The sequence below is a fragment of the Triturus cristatus genome, chromosome 1_2, assembly GCF_964204655.1.
Source record: "Triturus cristatus chromosome 1_2, aTriCri1.1, whole genome shotgun sequence".
Lineage (NCBI taxonomy): Eukaryota > Metazoa > Chordata > Amphibia > Caudata > Salamandridae > Triturus > Triturus cristatus.
This window is the reverse complement of record NC_140580.1, coordinates 921,897,580-921,919,505: the sequence shown is the minus strand read 5'-3', so window position 1 is coordinate 921,919,505 and position 21,926 is coordinate 921,897,580. Positions and strand designations below refer to the sequence as shown.

General features: G+C 44.5%; 1 protein-coding gene across 4 annotated transcripts in view; it reads left to right on the top strand.

Moving 5' to 3' along the window:
- The window catches only part of CLSTN1 (calsyntenin 1), a 442,723-nt gene that overhangs the window by 128,596 nt on the left and 292,201 nt on the right, over positions 1-21,926 (top strand). For 2 of the 4 annotated variants that reach the window (XM_085609783.1, XM_085609779.1), the window contains exons 3-4: positions 9,630-9,659; positions 16,187-16,382. In XM_085609783.1, coding sequence (XP_085465909.1) covers positions 9,630-9,659; positions 16,187-16,382 — 226 coding nt within the window. The remainder of the gene's footprint in view (positions 1-9,629; positions 9,660-16,186; positions 16,383-21,926) is intronic. The other 2 variants (XM_085609788.1, XM_085609782.1) reach the window with 1 other exon arrangement.

The following is a 21,926-nucleotide window of genomic DNA, read 5'->3' as shown; positions in this document are numbered from 1 at the left end:
CCCGTTTGTCTTGCACTAAAACCATTGTTAGTGCACCCAAGGATTATGTTCTCCGTCATTTAGTTTTATTACCGTTTTCAGTCTGAAACTGTGCTTTCTGATTCATGAATGCTGCCTGGTATTGTCATCTGGGCTGAGTCTTATTGTCAAAGTAAAATATAGGTAACAAATGCTTTACATTTTAGCCACAGCCTGCCAGTCCAGTGGTAAGGAGTTTGGTGACAGCCAGATCCTGTTACTAAGGTGGTATTCTTAAGTATTCTACAGAGCCAGGGCAACTTACAACCATCAAGTAAGTTACTGAGTTAAGGGAACAACAATTGCATTAAAGTATGAGCAAAGGCAACTACAGTTCCTATCTTAATAAAATATATGGATGATTGATACTTCTATCTCCCAGATTCCTCACCTTTTGAATATTCCCAGGAGCCAGACTGGCTTAGGAAGCTTTTTAGCATTCATGCTCCGGTAGGTGGCTCGGTTCCATCTTTAGAAGCACTGGAAGTTTTACATGTGTGATGTCACTGAAACCATTTAGCAGTACCCTGGCACACTGACGTCAGTTCCCTTTTTTCTGTGCTCTTCGAGGTAGATTTGGAGCTGCACTGTGATTTTTAATTTTTTCCCCCGTATGTTTTCTTGTTAAAATTTCAAACAGACAATCGTTCTTTTGTACAGTGCTTAGGGATGTGATCCCCTTATAGAAATCAGAATTCAATCCCTATGTGCCCTGCAGAGGACAGATGTCCATATTGGACCCTCACAAAGGTCTGCATTTTGTTCTTGGGGCCGAAGTACATATCGAAGTTGTGTGATCAATACGGTCACATGCACTCCACGGCCATTAAGGGGCATAAGGCCAACTTTCTTTATGGATCATACGTGCAACAAGCATGGGGTTTGATGCCAGTCATGGGCAAGGACAGCCTCAACGTCTGATTCCTCGCCGTCCATCGTGTTGATCTAACAAAGATTTGCATACCTCTGAGAATTGTCGCTTTTGGTGGAATGAGGAATGTTTCACCACTATGTCCCTTGGTTTGGTGGCAGTAGCAGTAGTCTTTCGACCCACTCAGTGGCTCTGTCAGTGCTGATATTCTCTCCTTCGTTCATTTGCATATTTGTCCAAATATGGAACAGACATGGACAATGATGGCTGTGATATCTGATTCTAATATTGTCTGAGTATCCTATTCTCTAAATCATCACATTTTGGTTTGAGGTTATCCACCTGTCATCAGTGTTTGAAGTCTAACTGCAAGTTCTGTGCGTCCTTGGGGAGAGATCTTGTCGGTCAGTCTCCAGTTTGACTACTCTTGTGCCAATTTGGATTATACCTTTTTTGATGATCAGTATAGTCTCATTAATGCTTTCCCTTGTGCTTTCTAACTCCTGCCTCACAGGTTCTTGTAGCTATGACTTGAAGCCACTCTTTGGAAGTGTAGATTTGTCCTTGTAAACTTTGTTGTCTTCATTCTCCTTGGGTACCCACAGCAGGTTTCCTCCATGCTTGTCTGTGTGGCACCACAAAAGGTCTTTTTCTTTGTATGGAGCTTTTGGAGGGTCTGTTAGCCATTCAGATGAATGGTAGTATAATTATTTATCATGAGTTTCATCTCGCTACATGGTTAACTGCGATGCACTGTCCTGGTCGCAGGTCACTGTTTGCCGTCTGAAAATGATTTGCCTCCTTTGAGTCTAATATTAGTATATGGAACGTTGTTTGCGTACTGGTAGTTTCGGGATCAAGCATTTAATATTATAGGGTGCTCTCAAACTCCCTTCCCCCTTCTTGTCCAGAGAAGCGACCTGCCTGGGCTCATTACGGTGCTCCCTTCCCCGCCCGTGAAAGTTTTCTCTTTGCTTGCAGATTGTTTGGGGGGGGGGGGGTTGGTTAGGGAAATATTTTTGAGTGTTAGGGTAGGATTGCAGTTATAAAAACTCCTGAGGAGGGCCCTATGGGGAAGTACATGTGTGTCAGCCATGTCCGCAACAGTGAGGTGCTCACCTTGCCTGAAACTCCCTTGATTGTTGCATTTGGGATGAGAGAAAGGAAAAATGCAGTGGATGTCTCTTAGGTAGTACTCACTGGGGGCCCAATGGGTCTTACACGTCATTTCCCTCCTCTAGGCCGTGCAAAGTTGGGGCCACTTATTCTTCTGTTTGCTCCCCTCTACACCTAGCGATTTTTGTCAGGCGTCCGGTACAGCCTGAACATCTGGTTTTTCTCCTCTGGGCTCCCAACATCTTATTTGGGTCATGTACTGCGAAGACTTGTGTGGGTGCAGCCAATTTTGAGTTCTTGGTGGCAACACTCTTCGCAGTTAGTTTCTCGACTGGCTGCTGTCTCCCCACACTTTTTTTTGCTTTAAAAGGAATATATGGAGTCTGGTGGAGGAGAGTGGGGTGGGCTAAATGATTTTGTTGGCCCCTTCTATAATTCTGTTCTGGACAGGCAGCGACTGAACTCTAGAAGCTTGGTCCTCCATGTTGGGTCACTAGCCATGCCATCCATTATAACATTTTGATGGTGGTCTCTCCGTCCAAGTCAGTGACATCAGAACCTGTACTGCCTTTTAATGTGGCACTGCTTTACCCTATAAAATCATCATTGCTTACACATTAATTTCACATAGCCTGACTGTGATCAAAGATCTACACTATAATTATTCACCCCTTAAAATGTTTTATTTTTTATTGCCTTTATTGGTTTTCTCTTGAAATGCATCAGTAAACAAAGCTTCAGTAATCAATTATCCGTTCACCATTTTGCTTGCTTAATTTTCAGTTGGTTATAGTTCATCTTTATTACTGAAGTCAAGGCCTTGCTTTTTTTCTTAAGGACAACATTTCTGCTTCATTTTGTTGGCATCTTATTTAGTGCGCTTTATTAGAATTATTTTGCTCCATAATAGGCCTTTGAGTTATAATTGCAGCCACAGTCAAAATGTGTTTCACAGATTCTTCTGCATCTTCAGCGCCAAACAATTAGTGACATATCTTATTCCGATAGATTTCCCAGTTTCAAAATTTGTGATATGATCCTTTACTGTTTTTCATAGCAGCAGTGGACTTATATGATTAAGTTGAGTATCATGTCCCCTCGAATCATCATCCTGTGTGCACGATTGTCTGAGAAGAAAACTTTTATTAAAAAAAAAAATTCTATCATGTTAATAAAATACATATATTTTTCATATATTATGATGTGTAGAATTTAGTTGTTACCCCCCACCCTCCCAAAAAAATACTTGTTTGGCTTAGGCTAATGTCTAGACCAAGTGAATTTCTGGTATTCAATGGGTAGAGGGCCGGCTGGCCTTTCTCTCTGTCCACCCTTCCCCGGAGAGTTGGGTGGTGCAGGCTTCATTATGCACAAAGCAAGAACAAAGTGTTTTTCTGATTGATTCTGTAGCCAGAGCTGTGGGTTCTGGACCATAAGAAGGCATGCATGCTACGGGCTCTGTGGCAGCCTCCCAATCACAGACTCCACCCTTATCCCCCATGGGACCTGCGGATGATAGCGCAAGTCCAAACCCAGACGCCTAGGGCTGAAAATGCAAGAGGACTGCCCTCCCACTATGTCAGGATGACCCATAGCGGCCCCCCCCCCCCACACACACACACACACGATGTCACACAGTGTGACGGAACTGCAACCAACCACACAATTATTGCATTCCGGTAGCTCCTCCTCAGCTCCCCCAGTTCACCCCCACGGTTAACAGTTTTACCCCTACATCGGCGGTTCCGTGACCGATGACTTTTAAATGGGAATGCATTCACTAAATGTTATCCAAGAGAACACAAAAACGGAATATGTGGGGAACACATAACAAACCCCAAACCGCAGATAATACTCAGCCAGGGGCTAGTAAGCATACTAGTACAGAATCGAACGTTAGGCACTGGAGTATTTCCCAGAATGTGCTACAATACCTTGCCTGAAATGTCGGATATGCAACAAAGTTATGAATTCTGCTCTCTACAGTTATCTCTCAACTGACCACAGATGTATGTAATGTATTATAATGATATGATGTCCATTTATACGAGGAAATGCAGAATCCCAATAAACCAATTTAAACAAAAAAAGAAGGCATGCATGCTTACCCTGACTAGTTTCTCTTCTGATGTAAAGATGTTGCTAATGTATATGCCCTTGGAACGGACATGCCTGTTAGAAGATGAGGATGATTCTACCTTGGCGAGGTTCAAAGTGAGTTTTTTTTTTTGGTCTTCACTACCTAGCCTGGGACTCTAGAAAGTACATTTAATTTCATGGCTTCTCCAAGGAGTTCACCTTTTGTCAGTGGAAGCCAATTAATCTGACACAGCAGCCAAATCAACTTCTGTGACAATGTAGGAGCTGCGGAAAGGGGAGGGATTGTCAAGCCAGCTGCCCCTCTGCTCATCCTTGTCCTCTTCCCCACCACCTGGAAAGCTGTTTTAGCTTCCCCTTCAAAAGGGCATGTGTGGGCGGTTAGACGGAGGGTGTCTTGTTTCTGCAGACCTGGAGCACTACAACTTCCGACTAGGCAGATCTTGAAAATAGTAGAAAGAGGCTATCCTTCTACCTTTCCAACAAGTCCCTACATACATTTCTTCCCCTCAGTGCCTTCAATCTCACGATCCCTTGCGTTAATTCCTGGTCCCCAAGAAGGATGGCTGTCTGCGTACTATGCTGGACATCGGGCTGTCGTACGTTTACCATCTCACGGAACGTCAAAAATCCTGTCCCTGGCTCAGATACTTTTGGCACTAGAAGTTTTAAGACTGGATGGTGTTCCACAACTTGCAGAGTGAATATTTCAGTTTCACAGGAGGTACCAACGGTTCTTAGTAGGATCTTGACACTGGTAGTTTGCGGTCATCACTTTTGGGCTAATATTTTCCCCTGGGTGTTCAAGGCGAAAGAGGTGTTTGCGGCACATTTGCGAAAGTCCGGTATCTCCTTGCTTTCATACTTTGACAATTGGCTGCGTAAAGCATGCACACTGAAACTCATGACGGACCATTTACAGGCAACCGCGTCCTTGTTCGACTTGGGGTTTTCCATCAATGTACTTCAGTCTCCGGTAGAGCTCTCTCAGCGACTCCTATTCATTGGGAAGTACTGTACACAACATTCTGGGGAGCCTTCCCTCCTCCAAGCTTTTGGGATGGAATTTCTATGTTTTAGGAGGCAGCTCGAGTTCCAGTCTTGATAGTTTTTTTGCCTGCTTGTTTTACTGGCTTCATACATACTGCTGGTCACGTACTCCTGCTGGTGCATGAGGGCTGTCATATGGTACCTTAGTTGGCAGTAGTTCCAACACAGGGGTGACCTGTCAGACACTATAAAATCTCTTGGGAGACTGCTGCGGACCTGTGCTAATGGACAGCGGAGGAGCGAATTCCACAGGGGATGTTTTTTTACACTCCTCCAGCAGTGATCACAGTAGTGCTGGACTCATCCACACATGAGTAGGGGGTGCACATGGAGGAACTGGAGATCAGAGTCCTTTGTTTTCCAGAGGAGCAAGTCTTTGACCTCAATCTGCTAAAACTGTAGGCAACCTATCTGGTCCTCGAGGCCTTTCTGTCTGCCCTTATGGGTCAGTCTCTCCAAATTGTAACTGCAAACACAATCGTGATGTGGTTTGTCAACAAACAGAGGCATTGCGGGCTCATTTTCACTATCGGGAAGCCCTGTGAATGGAAGCGGACGGTTTGCCAGCCATCTTCCAGACTCTCTGAACAACAGAACCAACAGCCTGAACCAGCGTGTTCTTACCAACCAAGAGTAATGTCTCCACCTGAAGGTTGTTCAGGACATATGTGTCCACTAGGGCACCCGCCAGGTGTACCTCTCAGTCACTCATGAGAATGCTCACTGCCCAGAGTTCTGTGGCCTACAGTAAATGTTGCACGGTCTGTGGGGGACTCATTGTGGATGAGATGGGGTTTTCAAGTACCCTATGTTTCTTTTCATACCCTGTCTCTTTGACTTTAGAGGAGTATTCACCAGGACAGGGCTGAAGTCATTCGGATTGTGTCGGAGTATCCAAGGAGGGTGTCCTATGCAGACCTCCTGAAACTCAACTTTTGTTCCCCTGCTTTATCCACCTGTCCGAGTGGGACCTTCTTTTCCATTCTGAGGTGATGGTTCTGCATCCCAACCTCCAGAGCCTACCCGGTCATGCCTCGAGATTGTGCTGTCTCTGGGCACCTTTCAACTGTTGCTGGATAATGTCAACATCATATTGTCTGCTTTTCGCCCTTCCGCTAAATCTGTTTACTCAGGAATGTGGAGTCTATTTGTCACATGGTGTGTGGAGGAGAACTTGAATCCGCTAAAACTATTTTGTCGGAAGGCTTTTGTTTCGCTCCGGGGCTGCCCCAACAGGGTTGTGCTGGGGGCACAGTAAAAAGCTTAATTGCAGCCCGTTCAGCATTAATCTACCTTCCAGATCAGCCTTGCTTGCTCATATTCCTAATAGTGATCAGATTTTTCAAGGTACGCCCATGTGTTTCCTCCTACACCCTTTGTGATGCCCCACTGGGATCTGGACCTGTTTGATGTTTGTGATGGGGGATCCATTTGAATCCCTCCACGCATGTGAGTTATGTTTACTAATGTTTAAAACTGGTTTTCCTGTGGCCATTACTTTGGTGAGAATCATTGAGTATTGAAGGTGCTGTGTGCACAGCCATTGATTCATTTTATTTTATTCTTGTCTCAGCCTCCAATGGCATGGAAAAAAGGGACAGGAACTGATGTCAGTTTGTTAGGGTGGCCGGGGTGATGTTGCATCTGTGCATTTTCGGGTCCCAGCATGGAGCTGGTGCCACTTACTGGCTGAGGAGAGCTAAGAAACGTTTCTTAACCCAGGCTGGCTGCTTGAGATTTTTAAAAAGTGATGAATCTGCAGGTACAGTGTCCAACAGAAAGATTATTACCCAAAGGCAAGTACGTTTTTTTTCTTCATCGCCATGCGGCTCTTAATTGAAATCTTCAATTTTTTTTAATTATTTTTTTTACAAATTATTGGTTTTAATGGTTTTCAACAAGAGCAAAAAAGCAGTACATAGAAAACTATCGCTATAAGTAGTATAACTTCCCCATATCTCGGGGCTGATACAGCAAAGAGAAAAATTAAATAACGTAAACCCAAATAATAGAAACAGCAGATTGATCCTGTGCGATAATGTGAAAATCTTCAGTGTTACCCCAATTTGTACTGCAACACTTTCAAAAGCAGCAGCTCTTCTTAACATGGGCCGTTGGTGCCCTATATCCATGCATTATGCTGGAACAGATTGAGTTCATTCGCACTATTGATGCAAACTACAAATGCATGTCTCAACTTGTGGCACACTTATCATTCAGTCATACTGCTCTAAGCTGATTATGCTTTTGGTGTGATGCAGTAATGACCATCCGCTAGATCATACTCCCTCACCCCCAACACACACCAGAACGCATTGATTGTGGACTATTTACTCCCTTCATAGCCCTGTGGAAGACACTAATTGCATCCCATTTCAATATCCCTTAAAGTAGTTTATTGAAATGGTGTGCTGTGGAAAGTGTCCATGAAGAGATCAAGAGATGTAGCAGTTAGGAGCCTAATGCCCCAACTGTATATTGGGCTATCGCTTTGGGATAGGGCAGACGTACTTGCTGTCGGATCATACAAAATCTAAAACAGATTGGTGTCTGGTCTCTGTGGACTGGTGCCCTGGGTCATCTGCAACTGCTTCTTTGGCAGAGGGGTGAAACACTGAAGAGGATAGTTGATCAGAAGCACCGTTAATATTTATTGCTTTCTTATAGCAAAGCAACTCCCTAAAGGACACTTGAATGTTGTCATTTCACAAGTCAGTCAAACACCTAGTACAACGCACGTGTTTGTTTTATTAAAGCAATCGGAGTACTAGAAAAGTGGTAGGATTTACATCACTTAGATAACATTTCTTTCTAAATAATTAATATGAATTTTGCCTTTTGGGTTTGCTGAATGCTCACTTTAAAGGTTTGGCGGTAGCCTAAAAGACTTGAATGTGTGATTTGGGTTATCGTGTTTTTGGCATGCAGAAGAGAAATGCATTAGTCCATTGTGTTTTCTTTGAGACTGGTTATATGGGAATTCAAGAGGCATAACTTTTTATACCACCATGCTTTGAAAATGGTTGTAGAAGGAACCGTTTCTTAAACACGGAGGCTATGATATTGTGGTAGTTTGTAACTCTAGTATCTGCTTCACTGCAGATTTTTGACACCCTGAAAGAAGATGACATTTCTTTAGAGAAATGTTGTAGTAAGTCTTTATTAAAATCTTTGTGGACTCCAACCAAGTCTTTGCAATCTGAGAAATGTAGATATACATTTAAGCCCTGAGCTATAGCTGTAATGCAGTTTTCCGATTAGGTTTGAATACAAGGTCTGTGAAACCATGTTGTTGCAACTTTGGAAATTTTTTGTTTTGTTTCTGCTACAGGAATCAACCTCCGGTCTTATTGGAATTGTTTAGCTTGAGAAAGTATTTTATCATCCAACTCTGAACGGTCTCTTGGGACCCCTTTTACTATGACATCATTCATAGTGCATGATCTCTGGAATAACAATTGTTTTCAGCATGGCAATCATATTTTTGATGTTTTTGTATCATTCACATGCATAGGTCGGAAACCCTAGTTGGCAGCTGGAAGGCGAATTTCCTCATTGCCACTACATTATTGTAGACCAACGTATTAGTTGACTTGATTTGCAGTGGGAAATGTGAGTAGTAGATTGGAGTTAATGACTGAGTCTCTGTGGTTCAGAGTTCTGTTGGGTAAATGATTGGGTGTGCTCGTAGTTCAAAGTGGGGTACTACGGGGTGTTAGCTACTTTGGTGTAAATCTCGTGTGCTGGTGCATGCGCCGTGATTGAGTTTGTGCCCGAATGAACAGTCAAAAACCACCAGGTATTCAGATTGGTTTTATAGTCTTTGATGTCTACTAGGTGACCATTTCCATATATATGTGAAATGTATTGAAAATCATGGGTGGTGCTGGTGATACGTAGGTCAATATGTAATGGTCAAGTGAAGCATTGTGCCTAGTGTCATTCATTGGGCTTGATAGGATCTGACCAGCACCAGATCACCTTGTTAAAAGAGCTAATGGCTCCACACCACACCCCCAGTGCTTGCACATAAAGAATCCACAATGAGAAAGAGTACTGGCCCTGGGACATGTCGCAGTTAAGCATGATGTTGCAGGATGTAAACTTACCAATTATTTGCCCATGGCAGAACCTAGTTTTTAATGTTGGTATTGGTAAAAGGAGGGGAGGAAACTGCAAGGAGATGTAAACCTTGAGAGGAAACCTCTTCAAGGATAGTGTTATCCTTAATCTGAGTTGCAAGCAAATACATGACCACATAAACTTGCATGCATCCAACCGGAAAGAGGCTGTCTTGTGGCACTGTTGGTAAGTAAGTCTGTGACTGGGCAGTCCCTATTGTGTTCAGGTACTATGGCCTCCTGCAACAGACTGGAAGCAATGTATCCAAAGCTATTTTGAATATTTCCTCCTGTATGTGCTGCTCTTTGATCTGTCCTGTATGACTGACTTGGGTTTATCTTTTTTCCCTCTTTAGAGAGTTTTGAGGTGACTGTCACCAAAGAAGGTGATGAAGGGCTTTTTCTATCCCCTTTTCAACTATTAACCCACTAACTTTGTTTATGAAATGGGGAATCAGCACTCAAACAGAAGATCCTGTCATGCTCTCACCCCATTTTATGCTCCCAATTTCTTTATATTTTCAAGTTGACCTTGATGAAAATTGTTATGTGACCAAACCCCTTGGTTAGAAATACTGGTCCTCAGACATCCATTTGAGTGGTTTCTTTCTCCACGCTTCAGTGGAAAACGAAAATGTGGGATGCATGTTGCAAGTTCAGTGTGAATGATTCGATGATATTTGAAATGTTTCACTGTAACCCTACAGCAGAGTTTACAGCATTTGGCTTGCGCCAGATGGGCTGTCCTTCTTTCCTGCCTTCTTTAGAAGACTCTAAATTCAATACAATCCTCCAGTAGATAATACGTTTGTAAACCGTTTTAGCAATTAGTTTCAGTGCCCTGTTACATAGCTGTGGAACCTGTCCATATGTACACCATGACGCGCATGCGAGCGTTGGGCTCTCATGCATAACATGACAGATACTAGAGTAAGTGTTAGGAAAGGAGGCTTTGCAATTCCTAGCTACCAACTATCTCTCAATGAGTGGAAAAATGAAGCCCCAGAGCGAGAAGTGTCTGCTCCTTCCTGCAGCCAAAGAGTGTAGTTCTTAGTGCTCCAAGAGCCGGGGTAAACCCCTCCTTATTTCAGTCTCGTGCTTGAAATGGAACCTTGGGGAGGAGGAAGAATTACAGGGGGCATGTCTGAGAAAATGTCCCCACTCTCTCCCCTAAAGCTGGAGCCAGGGGCTTACAGAGAGTGGCTTTGTTAATCAATGGAAATGGGTGTCTGCTGGGGCATAAGTACTGTAGAACAGGATGCCGGGCATTCTTGAGAGTGGTCCTAGATCAGTAATTTTTGGGATGGTCCTTCTCCTTGGCTAGTATTCTTATTTTTTGTATCTCTTTTGATGCTATATACATGTTCTATTAGAAGAAGGTTTCTCCCCTTATAGACCACAGGAATCCCACTAGGCATTTGGCTTGCAGTGGGCTGTTGGCAGCCTCCATGTTCCTAGCACAGTCACTGATTTGGTGACTTTTAGTACCCTTCCTCCCCTTTATATGTTTCACTACCTAATATCCCAGTCACGGTTAAAACAGTAGTACCTTCAGAGGTTATTCTCAGAGTCTTGAGTGTCTCTCTTGCAGCAAGGATCTCTTCTCAATGTGAGTAATGGGTCATGCTTTGCTCATTTGATTACTTTGATCTGATCACCTTAGAGCTTTGTTGGTCTGGACTTTACCTTAATCATTACCTGTGGAATTGGGCTATATAGCCTTTCCATCACGCCTGGAAACACATATACCTTGATGGGAATTCTCTTGCTTCAAGTATTTCTCCTTTATAAGCTCAAATTCTTAAAGGTTGTACTCTGCTGGGTTTTTTTTTGTAAGTAGTGGTGCATTGTTTCAGTGACTAGGCTTTTGAATAGCATTTAACTATAATGGTATAGGTTGAAAAGGTGCTGGTTTTATCCAGGTCACTGCTGCCACCTTAAAAAAAAAAAAGAAAAAATTCTTTCTCTGTATTAATCTTGCATATGACGTAAGGTGCACCTGTTCTCATTGTGTCCTGGTTTGGATAATTGCCCAGTAACGTCCCTGTGAAGAATTGGTTTGGAACAAAGAAGCTGCTGACTTGAGTCAAGGCAGTATTTCAGATGTGCTTTGTAGGCTTTCTTAGTTTTCCCTTTTTGTTGTAATGATCCTTGTTTTTCTGATGGATACTTCTAACTGCAGATTCCTGACTCAGTTTCCCCAGGCACAAGACTGAATCCGGAAAATTCAAAAGTAGTGCTCCAGTGCACGGCACTGTGCAACTTCGCGTCTATGCCAGGAGTGATGGACAGAGCTGCATATAAGCACCACCAAAAGGTCCGTTTCTTCATTTCTGCACCTTCAGACATGGATCTGGAGCTCTGCTCCTTTCTTACCTCTGAAGAGATTTTCTCCAACTTTTCCAGTGTGCAAGAGACATGGCGTCCCCTAAAACTAACAGGATTTAAACCTTATAGCTCCTGTCGCAAGCAGATGTCTGACACTTCTCCACAATGGGTTCCTCTGCTGCTTGGGTTCAACACACAACTCCAAGGCCTGGGAGGACTGCGCCCAGATGAATACAAACCCCATCTGAGAACCAAAAACCTCAAGATTCACATGGCACAGCACTGGGAGGACCTGCTCCCGAAGTCTTTCCTGAAGCAGATCTTACACGCAGGCGAAGTCTTGGAATAAGTCCAAGAAAAAACATAGGAAGTCCAAGCAGGACTCTGTGTCTTCTATGGAGAACAAGACTGGCAGGAAACACCAGTGTGTCACCGTGCCTCCAAGTATTGCTCCTGTTCCACAGAAAAGCAGATTTCACCCCTGGTCCCAATACACCCCGTGTTCCCAGGTCCGTCGGCGACATCAAAGCCTTTCGAGAGGCCATGTTGCTCATCTTTGCCAAGTTCTAGCTCCCTCTGGTGCACCTTCGAGCTCCAAGGATCTGCAGGAACCTCCAGTTGGGTTACCACCAGTGGGTTTGCCCCTTGAACCTCCTTCAGGTTCCTTACTGATGCAACCAGTCATTGTGTACGACTCTGAGCCAGCTTTGTCTCGAGTATGGCAGCTTCCATATCTTGATGTTCTGTAGCCTATACTGAATCCACAAGACTAGACACTATTCCACAGTCACGCACAGATATTACACCAACATTTTGGCTTGGACTCTGACAAGAGCCAGCCATATGGAGAAGACTGTAGTGGGGATGGGGAAGCGTTTGTCTCATCCAGTGATGACTACAACTGGTGCATGGACCTACTGGATGCCAGTGGGCCTGTCAATGAATCCCTCAATGACCCACTGTTGAGCACTTGGGCTAAACCGTGCTGTTCTCTGCCCCCCCCCCCCCCCCCCCCCCAGCCACCCACCTAGTCAACCGTCCAGTCAGAACTTGTGGATACATTTGATGAGCGTATGTTCTCTATAGCCAGCTTTTCCTTGGAGTCATTTAACGCAAGCTTGGTTGCTACACTAAAGCACTGTGATACTTGGTGAATGAGATCATGCCTGCGGTCCGAGAAGACTTGTGGGCTTCCTTAGCCAAAACCAGTCAAGATGGTTGGGCGAATAACAAATTCATTATCCTGTCAGGCCTGAACATCATGGATTGCTCTGGTAGGGATATGGGAAACCGCATAGTGCTTCAACACCATGCTTGGATAAGGTTCACTTCTCAAGAGACTTCAAGGCATCTTTAATGAATATACTTATTGATGGCTCCCGCCTTTTAGTGTTAAGGCAGATTTGGCCCTAGAGCATTTTAAGAAGATTCAAGCCAAGGCACTCTCCTCGGGCCTTTTAGCTCTAGTCTGGCAATACCCTCCTAACAATTTGTCCCTTTCAGTGAAATGCTCGGTCTTGGCATATCGCCAACATCTAGCTCTGCCGCAGATACAAGAGGGCTTCCAGGCCTTTCGAGGCCGGGCTGTGGGCCCAGCAAACAAAGACCTGGCCACCAGGGGCAGCATTCATCCCAATCTTCTGCTATAATGTCCACAACCTCAAAACCCTTGGTGGCCTGTAGGCATTCTGTAGGAAGCAGGATCAGCCACTAAATGTAGAGGTGGCAAAACATTACTTCCAACAGGTGGTACCTGCAGATTGTCCAATGGGGCTACGCCCTGCCATTCCTTTTCCACCCACCACACTTGCCACCTACTTTGGACTACTTCTTGGAGGACCATATGTCTGTCATTTGCCAGGAAGTGCAGATTCTTGGCCAAAGATAGGGTGGCGGAAGTAGGTACCTTGTGCTATCCCCACTACTTCCTAGTGCTGAAGAACGTAGGCATCAGTCCTATCATGGAACTTCACCTTTTCAATGCTTTTCTGCACTAGGACAAATTCAAAATGCTCACCCTGGCCCAGGTTCTCACTGCCCTGGATCAGGAGACTGGATGGTGGCACTGGACCGGCAGGATGCTTATTTTCATATCCCTGTCCTGCAGACCCACGGATGCTACCTGCGTGTCAAGGTGGGCCACAAGTTCTTTATTTGCTGTGCTCCCTTTTTGCCTCAGCAGTGCCCCATGGGTGTTAGCAAAGGTAGTGGCGCTGGCCGCTGCCCATCTTTGAAAGTCTGTGTTACCAAACTTCTCCTACCTCAACGACTGTCTGTTGAAGGTGAGCTCACCAGAGTTAGTCGTGGACCACCTCCAGAAGAAAGCGAACCGCCTGACATCATTGGGGTTCTCAATCAACCTGACTCCTTTGTAGAGGCTCCCCTTCAGATACATCATCCTGGATACAGTGCGCTTTTAGGCCTTTCCTCTGGGCCAACAAGTCAAGGACATTCAGCCTTTGATCCCTATATTTCAGCCTCTAAACTATTCTTCTCACCTATCATGCCTAATGGAACATGTGAGGTTTACATTAGCATCTGAAGTCTCAGTGGGCTCAGAACCAAGGGAACTTGGCAGATTCCATTCAGGTGTCAATGGGGCCTGCAAATGTTCTGCAGTAGTAGCTGCAATTGTACCAGCGGGCGCCCCCCCCTCTCTTCTCTATATTGAGATGACAGTGGTGACTGATGGGTTGCTACTGGTTTGTGTTGATCAGAGGACTTTGGCCTCTGGCAGAGACCCACCTCCACATCAATTTGCTGGTGATCCCCTTGGCCTGAAGGCCACCTTGTTCTATATCGAAGGATGGCAAGTGCAGGTTCTCATGGACAACAGTGCCAACATGTGATCTTGCAAATGGAGGGCGGGTGGGGTCCTGGATCTCTGCACCTCTGGAGCAAGCTTGGTTGTCAGGGGATTTTCCTGGTGGTACAACACCTAGTGGGATCTTAAAATGCCAGGTCAGACAAACCCAGCCGGTGGTGCTTAGCGGATCGAGAATGGTAGTTACACCATTCTGTTAACCTTGCTTTCTGTCCGCTTGTAGTTGAGGTTTCTCTCTCTCGGGCTATTTAATTAAGGTTATCAAATTAAGATGCTCTTTATCCTGTCGATTTTCACTCCCCATTGCGTTGCCAGAAACAGAAGTACTAATTGGTGCAATGGGTTTTACTTGTAGTTTGGACATCCACGCCTGACTTGTTCGCGAATGCAGAGTACCTTCTCCTAGCCTCTCAAAACGCAATACGGCAGATGTGTAACGGAAACAATTGCCATATCCAACAAATACAGTGCAGAAGATCTAATGTGAGTCACCTGCAGCCTTTCTGATGTTTGTTTTTCAGCTCTCCGTTTGTAGAAGGGTTGTCTAGCATATGTGCTGTGGAGCTAGGTCCATGCAAGTTCTTGAGTGTGTCATTTAACATAAATTTACATACTCAGTGTTTACTTACAACTCTTGCATAGTTGGTGGATATCCTGATAATCTGGCATGGATCTGGCCCCCATGTACTCATGTTGGACATGCTTGTTTTACGCAACGTTTTCATTCCTGATTATAGCCATCTCACTTTCCAGAATTTCCTTTCTGCTCTCAGCTCATATCTGCTATGATTTGGCGATACGTGTTGGTTGTTGCCTTTTTTCAAACTGATTTTAATTGTAAAGGTTGATGCAGGTAAGCCGCACACTTCTAAGAGCCCTTGTGGTGTCGTAGACAGGGATGAAAGTTCTGGAAATGATGGCACTTGTACTTTGTGAGGCACTGCCGTCTGCTCCTTCTGGTCCATGCTTTGTGTGTTTCCAGTGTGACTGAAAAATGAAGTCTGTTCTGTACTGCTGATGCTCTTCAACATGTGTGGGTTTTTGTAGGTAGATGAATCTTACTGATTTGTATACCTATGATGCGCCATTGGTCATCTTGCAGCAGCAGTCAAGAAAAGACACTTGCGAATGTTGAAATGGATGTCTGAATAGCTGCTATTTCTACCGTTATCATTCAGTGGTTTCTTTTTTGGTTCCTCAGTTTTAGCCAGGTCTATTGCACAGGAAGACTTTTCCACCCCATCTCCCTTTTTTGGATCTCTTTTTGACAGAATTTCTGTAATTATGGTGCTGAACCTTTTAACTTAAGCTTTTGTCAACTCCTAACACTGCATTTTAATTTTCTGCTCTGGTACAAAATGCATTGAGTGGCCCAGCTATTCCTAGTAGCTTGGCTTAGTTCTTCCTTGGCTGCGTTTTAAGATCTATTTTCGCCCTAGAATCTCTTATCCTCACTTCCCAAGTACTCCTGTGAAATGCCTGTCTACATATATATATTATTTTTCTCTGTTTTTATTCCTGCATGATTGGATGCAATTGCAGCGAGTTGCTTGGAGGGCAAACGTATGCTTTTTCTTTCTTACTAAAGTCCCGGGCCTCAACCCTTCTTAAATCACAGTACTCCTGCCTTGTCCATGGACCTCACAATCCCCTGGCTGCTGAACTCCCAGCCATTTCCTCTAATTTTCTTTTTGTTCTGTATGACAACATGGTATGCTATTGTTTATCCTTTATCTAACATGCTCCTTGTTGAACCTTTAGGTGAGATTTGTGGATTTAAGATTCATGGACAGAATGTCCCCTTCGATGCTGTGGTGGTGGATAAGACAACAGGGGAAGGGCTAATCCGTTCAAAAGAGAAGCTGGACTGTGAGCTGCAGAAGGAGTACACTTTCACCCTCCAGGCCTTTGATTGTGGGAAAGGACCAGATGGCGCTGGTGCTAAGAAATCCCACAAGTAAGTTCAGTGTGAATGGCTCTATTGGATGCAGCTATATAGCGGACCATGGGGAATTCATTTTGTTATCCTTCTTTATTGTGATGCAAACCAAATGGCTATGCAGGCAGTGTAGGTGCAGAAAGATAGATGGCAGATGTGAGAATCTGCAGAAGGATATGTAATGATATCATGTTCAGGTCATCACTATATACTCCTGGACTGTGGCTTTCTCAATGAGGTTTACTTGCAGGATGTAAAACATGTACTACCATTCTTGTAGATATTTTTATATGTGTTCTAGTTCACATATTTGTCTCTTATATTCATGGTATTCCCCTTCACTCATTTAACATCCCAGATGTTAACTAAGTGACCAAAGTTCTGGGTAGAATGTAGTATTTATGTCAAGTAACAGAATTCCTCCATAGTCAACTAGATTAAATTGTTTGTCCATACACTGAAAGCAGAACCCTTCATGTTTTGTGACCTGGTAAGAGAAGCAAAGTTTTATGGGCCTGCAATCTTTAAAAGAGAAGCCTGCTGGAGTGTTTTTCTTGGGTACAGAGAAAATCTTTGCGTGATCGTGCGGCTGTAATGTGCTGCATTACTGCTTTTTGTGTCTAACGTCCTAAAATGATCAGAAGAAAATATGGGCCACCTTAAATTCCAATAAAACTAGGGTAATCTAGTCCATATTTAACAATGTTTCTAAAGGAGGCATTCATAAGAACTTTTACTACTACAAGGGCAATCCTATTCAGTTGCCCTCACAATCAATGCCCCAGAAATCTTTCTTACGAATGACTCCTTTTGGAACATTTTTTATACATATGTCCTAAAATGTTAGCAGAACTTGGACGTAAACTTGCCTTGTTGTATGTAGCCATGAACACACAGAAAAAGTAAAGTTGTCTATCATGGGATTGTGTCTGACATTCGTTAAGGTACAATATATCTGCGTGGGTGTAATGCTGGAACACATTTTTAAATACTGATATGTTCACATTAAAAGCAATTTTATCAAGAAAACCTTCTTATGTTGTGCACTATTTTAAAAATAGCACATTAGTCCTGTTTTGAAATGAAAAAGAAACTGCAAATATGGGCTCCTCAATAAAAGTGTAATCTTAGTTTAGCCAGTTTCTAAAGTGGTCTCACGCCCAGTAAGAGTGTCAGTCGGAGGTTGTTTTCTGAAGGACATATTGTTAAAGATCTGACCAGATGCTGGTTCGACTCAATCCTGATTCAAAACCATGTTCTTTTCCATGTGATTACCATCTGTAGTCATAAAGCTGAATTATTCCTGCCCACTCGGGATTCCAGACATATGGTGATAGCCACTGTGTAGTTGTTTGAGTCGCACTTTTTACTGAAAGGGCTTTTTTTTTGGTTTGCCTAGAACTTTTAACTCTTTGGACTAATTTGCATGCAACCCTGCAGTGTGTGAAATCAGTCAGCTAAGTTTCGGCATTTAAAGGATCGATAAAGATGCATTCACAGGAAAAAGAGTTAAAAGCAAGAGAAAAAGGGAGATCTAATTTTATCTCCCATAGGAAATTTTTGCCCTCATATACATCCCGAACAACATGACCATTTTACATCAAACTTGGCATAAAAGCAAAACATTACTCAAACTTGCTTTTTTTGGTTTGGTTTAAATTTGTTTTGTATTCTTTGGAGATTTTAGTGTTTAAAAAAGGTGTTGAGTGGGGGTTAGGCTGGGGGGGGGATAGAGCTTGCCTGGCTCCAACATGGTCACAGGTCCGTAGAGCTCCTGCGACCTAGCCTATTACCCGTCATGATCCTCGCACCCATCACTGAATTTCAGACCCGGTTTACCCATATTTGCCCTTTGGATCTCTTTTCTTAAATTTTTTTTAGTTGAAAAATTTCAGTCTTGCAACTTTTAACATGGTGTATACAAACACATTTTGTGAAAGTACGTTTCCCCACAGTGTGTTGGGATCATACCTTTCAATTACTATCTGTACATAGATTCAATAGTCTACACTTTGTGTATCATTCGCCCCCTCCGACCTTGTAGTTCCTCCGTGGGGGAGATGCAAATCCCGCCCCTCTATGCATTCCACTTCACCCACTTATGGTTCCATTTTTCCGGGCATCCTCTGTTTTTGAATGCATCCTTTTCAGCGATCATTGATTGATCCAGGTCTTTCACCCATCCTTCCAGTGTTGGTGTGTCTTCTTACCCCCCCATTTCTGGGCGACATTACACTTTGCTAACATTAACCCCATGGAAACCTAAGATTGTTGCGTTAAGCCAGTGGCTTTCCAAATGTTAAATAGGCAAAGTTTTGGGGGTGGGACTATTTCCTTGGTACACCTTTGGAACTCTTCTTGATGCAGCGGAGCTGTGGGGTTGGCCAAGGAGAGAACGATTTGCCTGCCTCGTAGAAACGACCTGTACCGTGTGAGCTGCGGCCTGATCCTGGAGATCGCTGCTGGGCTGAGGGCTGCTGTTCAGCCTGCGGAGGAGCATGCGGCCCGAGGGCTGGTGGGAGGACCCGGCTTGAAGAGACCGTGTGGTGGTGATCCCGGGGACCTGCGGCCCCGCCTGCTTGTGAGACGTGGAGTGGTTTTGGCCTCCCCTAACCTGTTATCTGTGCGGCCCGGGCAGTGAGCGAGTGGCGTGGCCTGGCTTCGACTTGACGTGCGACTGGGGTTGGCTGAAGGCTGGAGTGCGGGGTGGCTTCCCTGTCGGCCCGGCCGGGGGAGTGCACCCTTGTGCGTCGTTGCGGCCATTTATTTGCCTTTGGCAGGTCGGAACCTGCCTAGCGGTAGAGTGAGCCCTAGAGGACCGGGAGCTTCCGCGATTGATTTATCCGGCCTTCCCCAAAACTGCCTGAGGCCAACGCCTTGGGGATCATCATGCAGTATCATAGACTGGTGACATTTTGCCTGTCACTGGGTAATGCAGGTAAGCCACAGGGCCTTTCTATAGCTTCGCTGGGGGCATTCTGATCATTGTTGGTGAGGGATTTAGAATTTATACCTGGAGGTGCGAGCTGACATATGATATATTCCTTGTTCTACAGGCGTGCTAAAACTTGAACATATGCCAATATAATCCGCAGGTGCCACAAGCGTCGCAGAGGTGTTGTTGGACCCTGGCCTTAATACTCCCCATAGAGAGCCCTGCTGGTGCGCAAGATTGGCAAATCGGAGAAATCCCAAACAATGCTCCTGTTTGAGCCACGTAAAACTCATACACATAGGGAAATGGACTCTTGTTCTGCTGAATCCGGCTCGAATTCTAATGACCCCATTGTAGACTCTGACCTGAAGCACATACTGGCGGCGATACAGTGTGGCCTGTCCAAGATTGATGGCAAAATTGATGCCCTTTCCTTCTGCAAGGACAGAATGATGGAGAGGGTTGATAAACACACTGCACGTCTAGACACCGTAGAGAAAAGAGTATCTGATACAGAAGATGTTATTACTGCTGAGTCAAGTGCGTGCACCAAAATGGACAGGCTACTCCACACTCTTCAGGCTAAGACTGTAGTCTTGGAAGCCCGCTCAAGGCACAACAACCTGAGGATCACAGGTATTGCGGAATATACGAATCAGAAATATGGAGCAGTACGGGGAGCAACTCTTAATAGCGCTACTGGACAGATCGACTTTCTCTATCTTTGTTGTGAAGCGGGCACATTGCACAGTGGTGCCCAGGCCCATTCGGGGGGGCTAACCCTCGCCCGATCATTGCTCGTCTTCTGAAATATAGGGACCAGGATGCTGCACTGTGAAAGGCCAGAGAACTGAAAAGCCTACTCTGAGGGCATGGAGTTGTCCCTTTACCCTGTCTTTGCTCAGCAGGTACAATAAGCTTGCTGGTAATTCATCCCAGTCAAAAGAAACTTTGGGAGGTGCAACTAGAATATAGCATGATGTACTCTGCAAAGCTGCGCATCATGTCAGAGGGTAAACCGATTTTCTTCAATGACCTGAAACTGGCTCTACATTTCGTAAAACGGAAGAACACCACCAGCCCTCGTAAGCGATCACCTGGTTCTGCTGCCAGAATGGAAGATGACACTTTGGAGGCTGAGTTGGAATAGGCGATCACAGTAGTTTACTTACAGTTTGCAAGCAGTGGGAGCTCAGATGTGATACTTAGCCCTTGCTAACTGGTTGGGGATCTCAAGGGTCCTGCTCTTATCCACGGGGGGGGGTCTACCCTGACGTGGATAGCTTGGGGACGCTTTGAGTGAATACTGTGATAGGACATATGCCATGTGCCTTCGGTAAGACTACATTTGTCCTGTGCTCTGTTGGACTTCATCCTGAGAACATTTCAGTATTTAAGGGAATCCCAGTTTTGATACAGTGTGATATATTATGTATTCTCACTCTTTGCCATTTCTTTATAGTGTCTTGGGCATGGTAATCGGGAGGGGGAAGATATGTAGCTAACATTTTCTTCCACAGGGCGATGGGTGCACTGTACTAGAACACATGTTATCTTTCTAGCTGGGTGTAAGATGTAGTTGATAACAGGCAACATCCACCCCCATGTGTGTTTCACATTTTGCAGAATGGATTTTTGTTTTTTGTTCTTTTCCTGTGTTTTGGCAGATTAGTTGGGGTGGGCTGGAAATCTGCTATGCTTAGTTTGGGGCTGCATAGAGTGGGTGGGTTAATAGTTGAGGGTAATGTTTCTTTGTTTGGCTTACAAAAAGAATATATAGCGAGTCTGGTTCGTTTGGTTGGGTACCTGATTCAGAAAGGGTGGTCTGGACACGTAGAGCGAATAGTGGAAATCTGGATGTTTGGTCCTATACTAGATTCCTCACATGGAATGAAAGGGGTTTAAATGATCATAGGAAAATAATGTTGTAGCATATCTCAAGCAGTATAAAGTGTATATCGCCATATTGCAGGAAACACACTTGGCACCAAACAGTGAGATGGTATCACAACGTACGTTACAAGGTCACTTTTATGCTGCCCGAGTGTAGATATGTGGGTAAACAGCAGAGCAGGAATTATATTGCATGAAATCTGTACAGACCCAGAGGATAGGTTTGTTATTCCCAGTGTCATCAGAATGGGTTGGCTATGCTACCAGTGGGCGTTTATGGTCCGAATTATGATCATCCCCACTATTATCATTCCCTTGGGGCACGTCTGTCACAGTGGGATGACTTAACTTAGATCTGGGAGGTGAGGAGGACGTCAATTCATTTTAGATCCGGAACAGGATCACTCGAGAGGCCCACCTCGCCGCCCCTCTGCTGTCTCTAAGACTATCCTGGGTGTAATGGAGCAATTGTGTCTAATCGATATGGAGACATAAGTTCTCAGATACCACTAGGTATATGCATTATTCAGCTGTACACAACATTTAAACCTGCATTGAGTTTTGGTTGGTGGCTTAAAGCTTTACTCCCTGAGCAATTAAATGTGACTCTCTTTTGAGGACGTACTCTGACCACTCACCAATAATTTCAGATTTAGCACTTCCTCCTTGGAAATTCAAGCAATTCACCTGGCGCTTCCTGCCCTATTCCTTACTTGCCCACGTCTTTAAAGCTG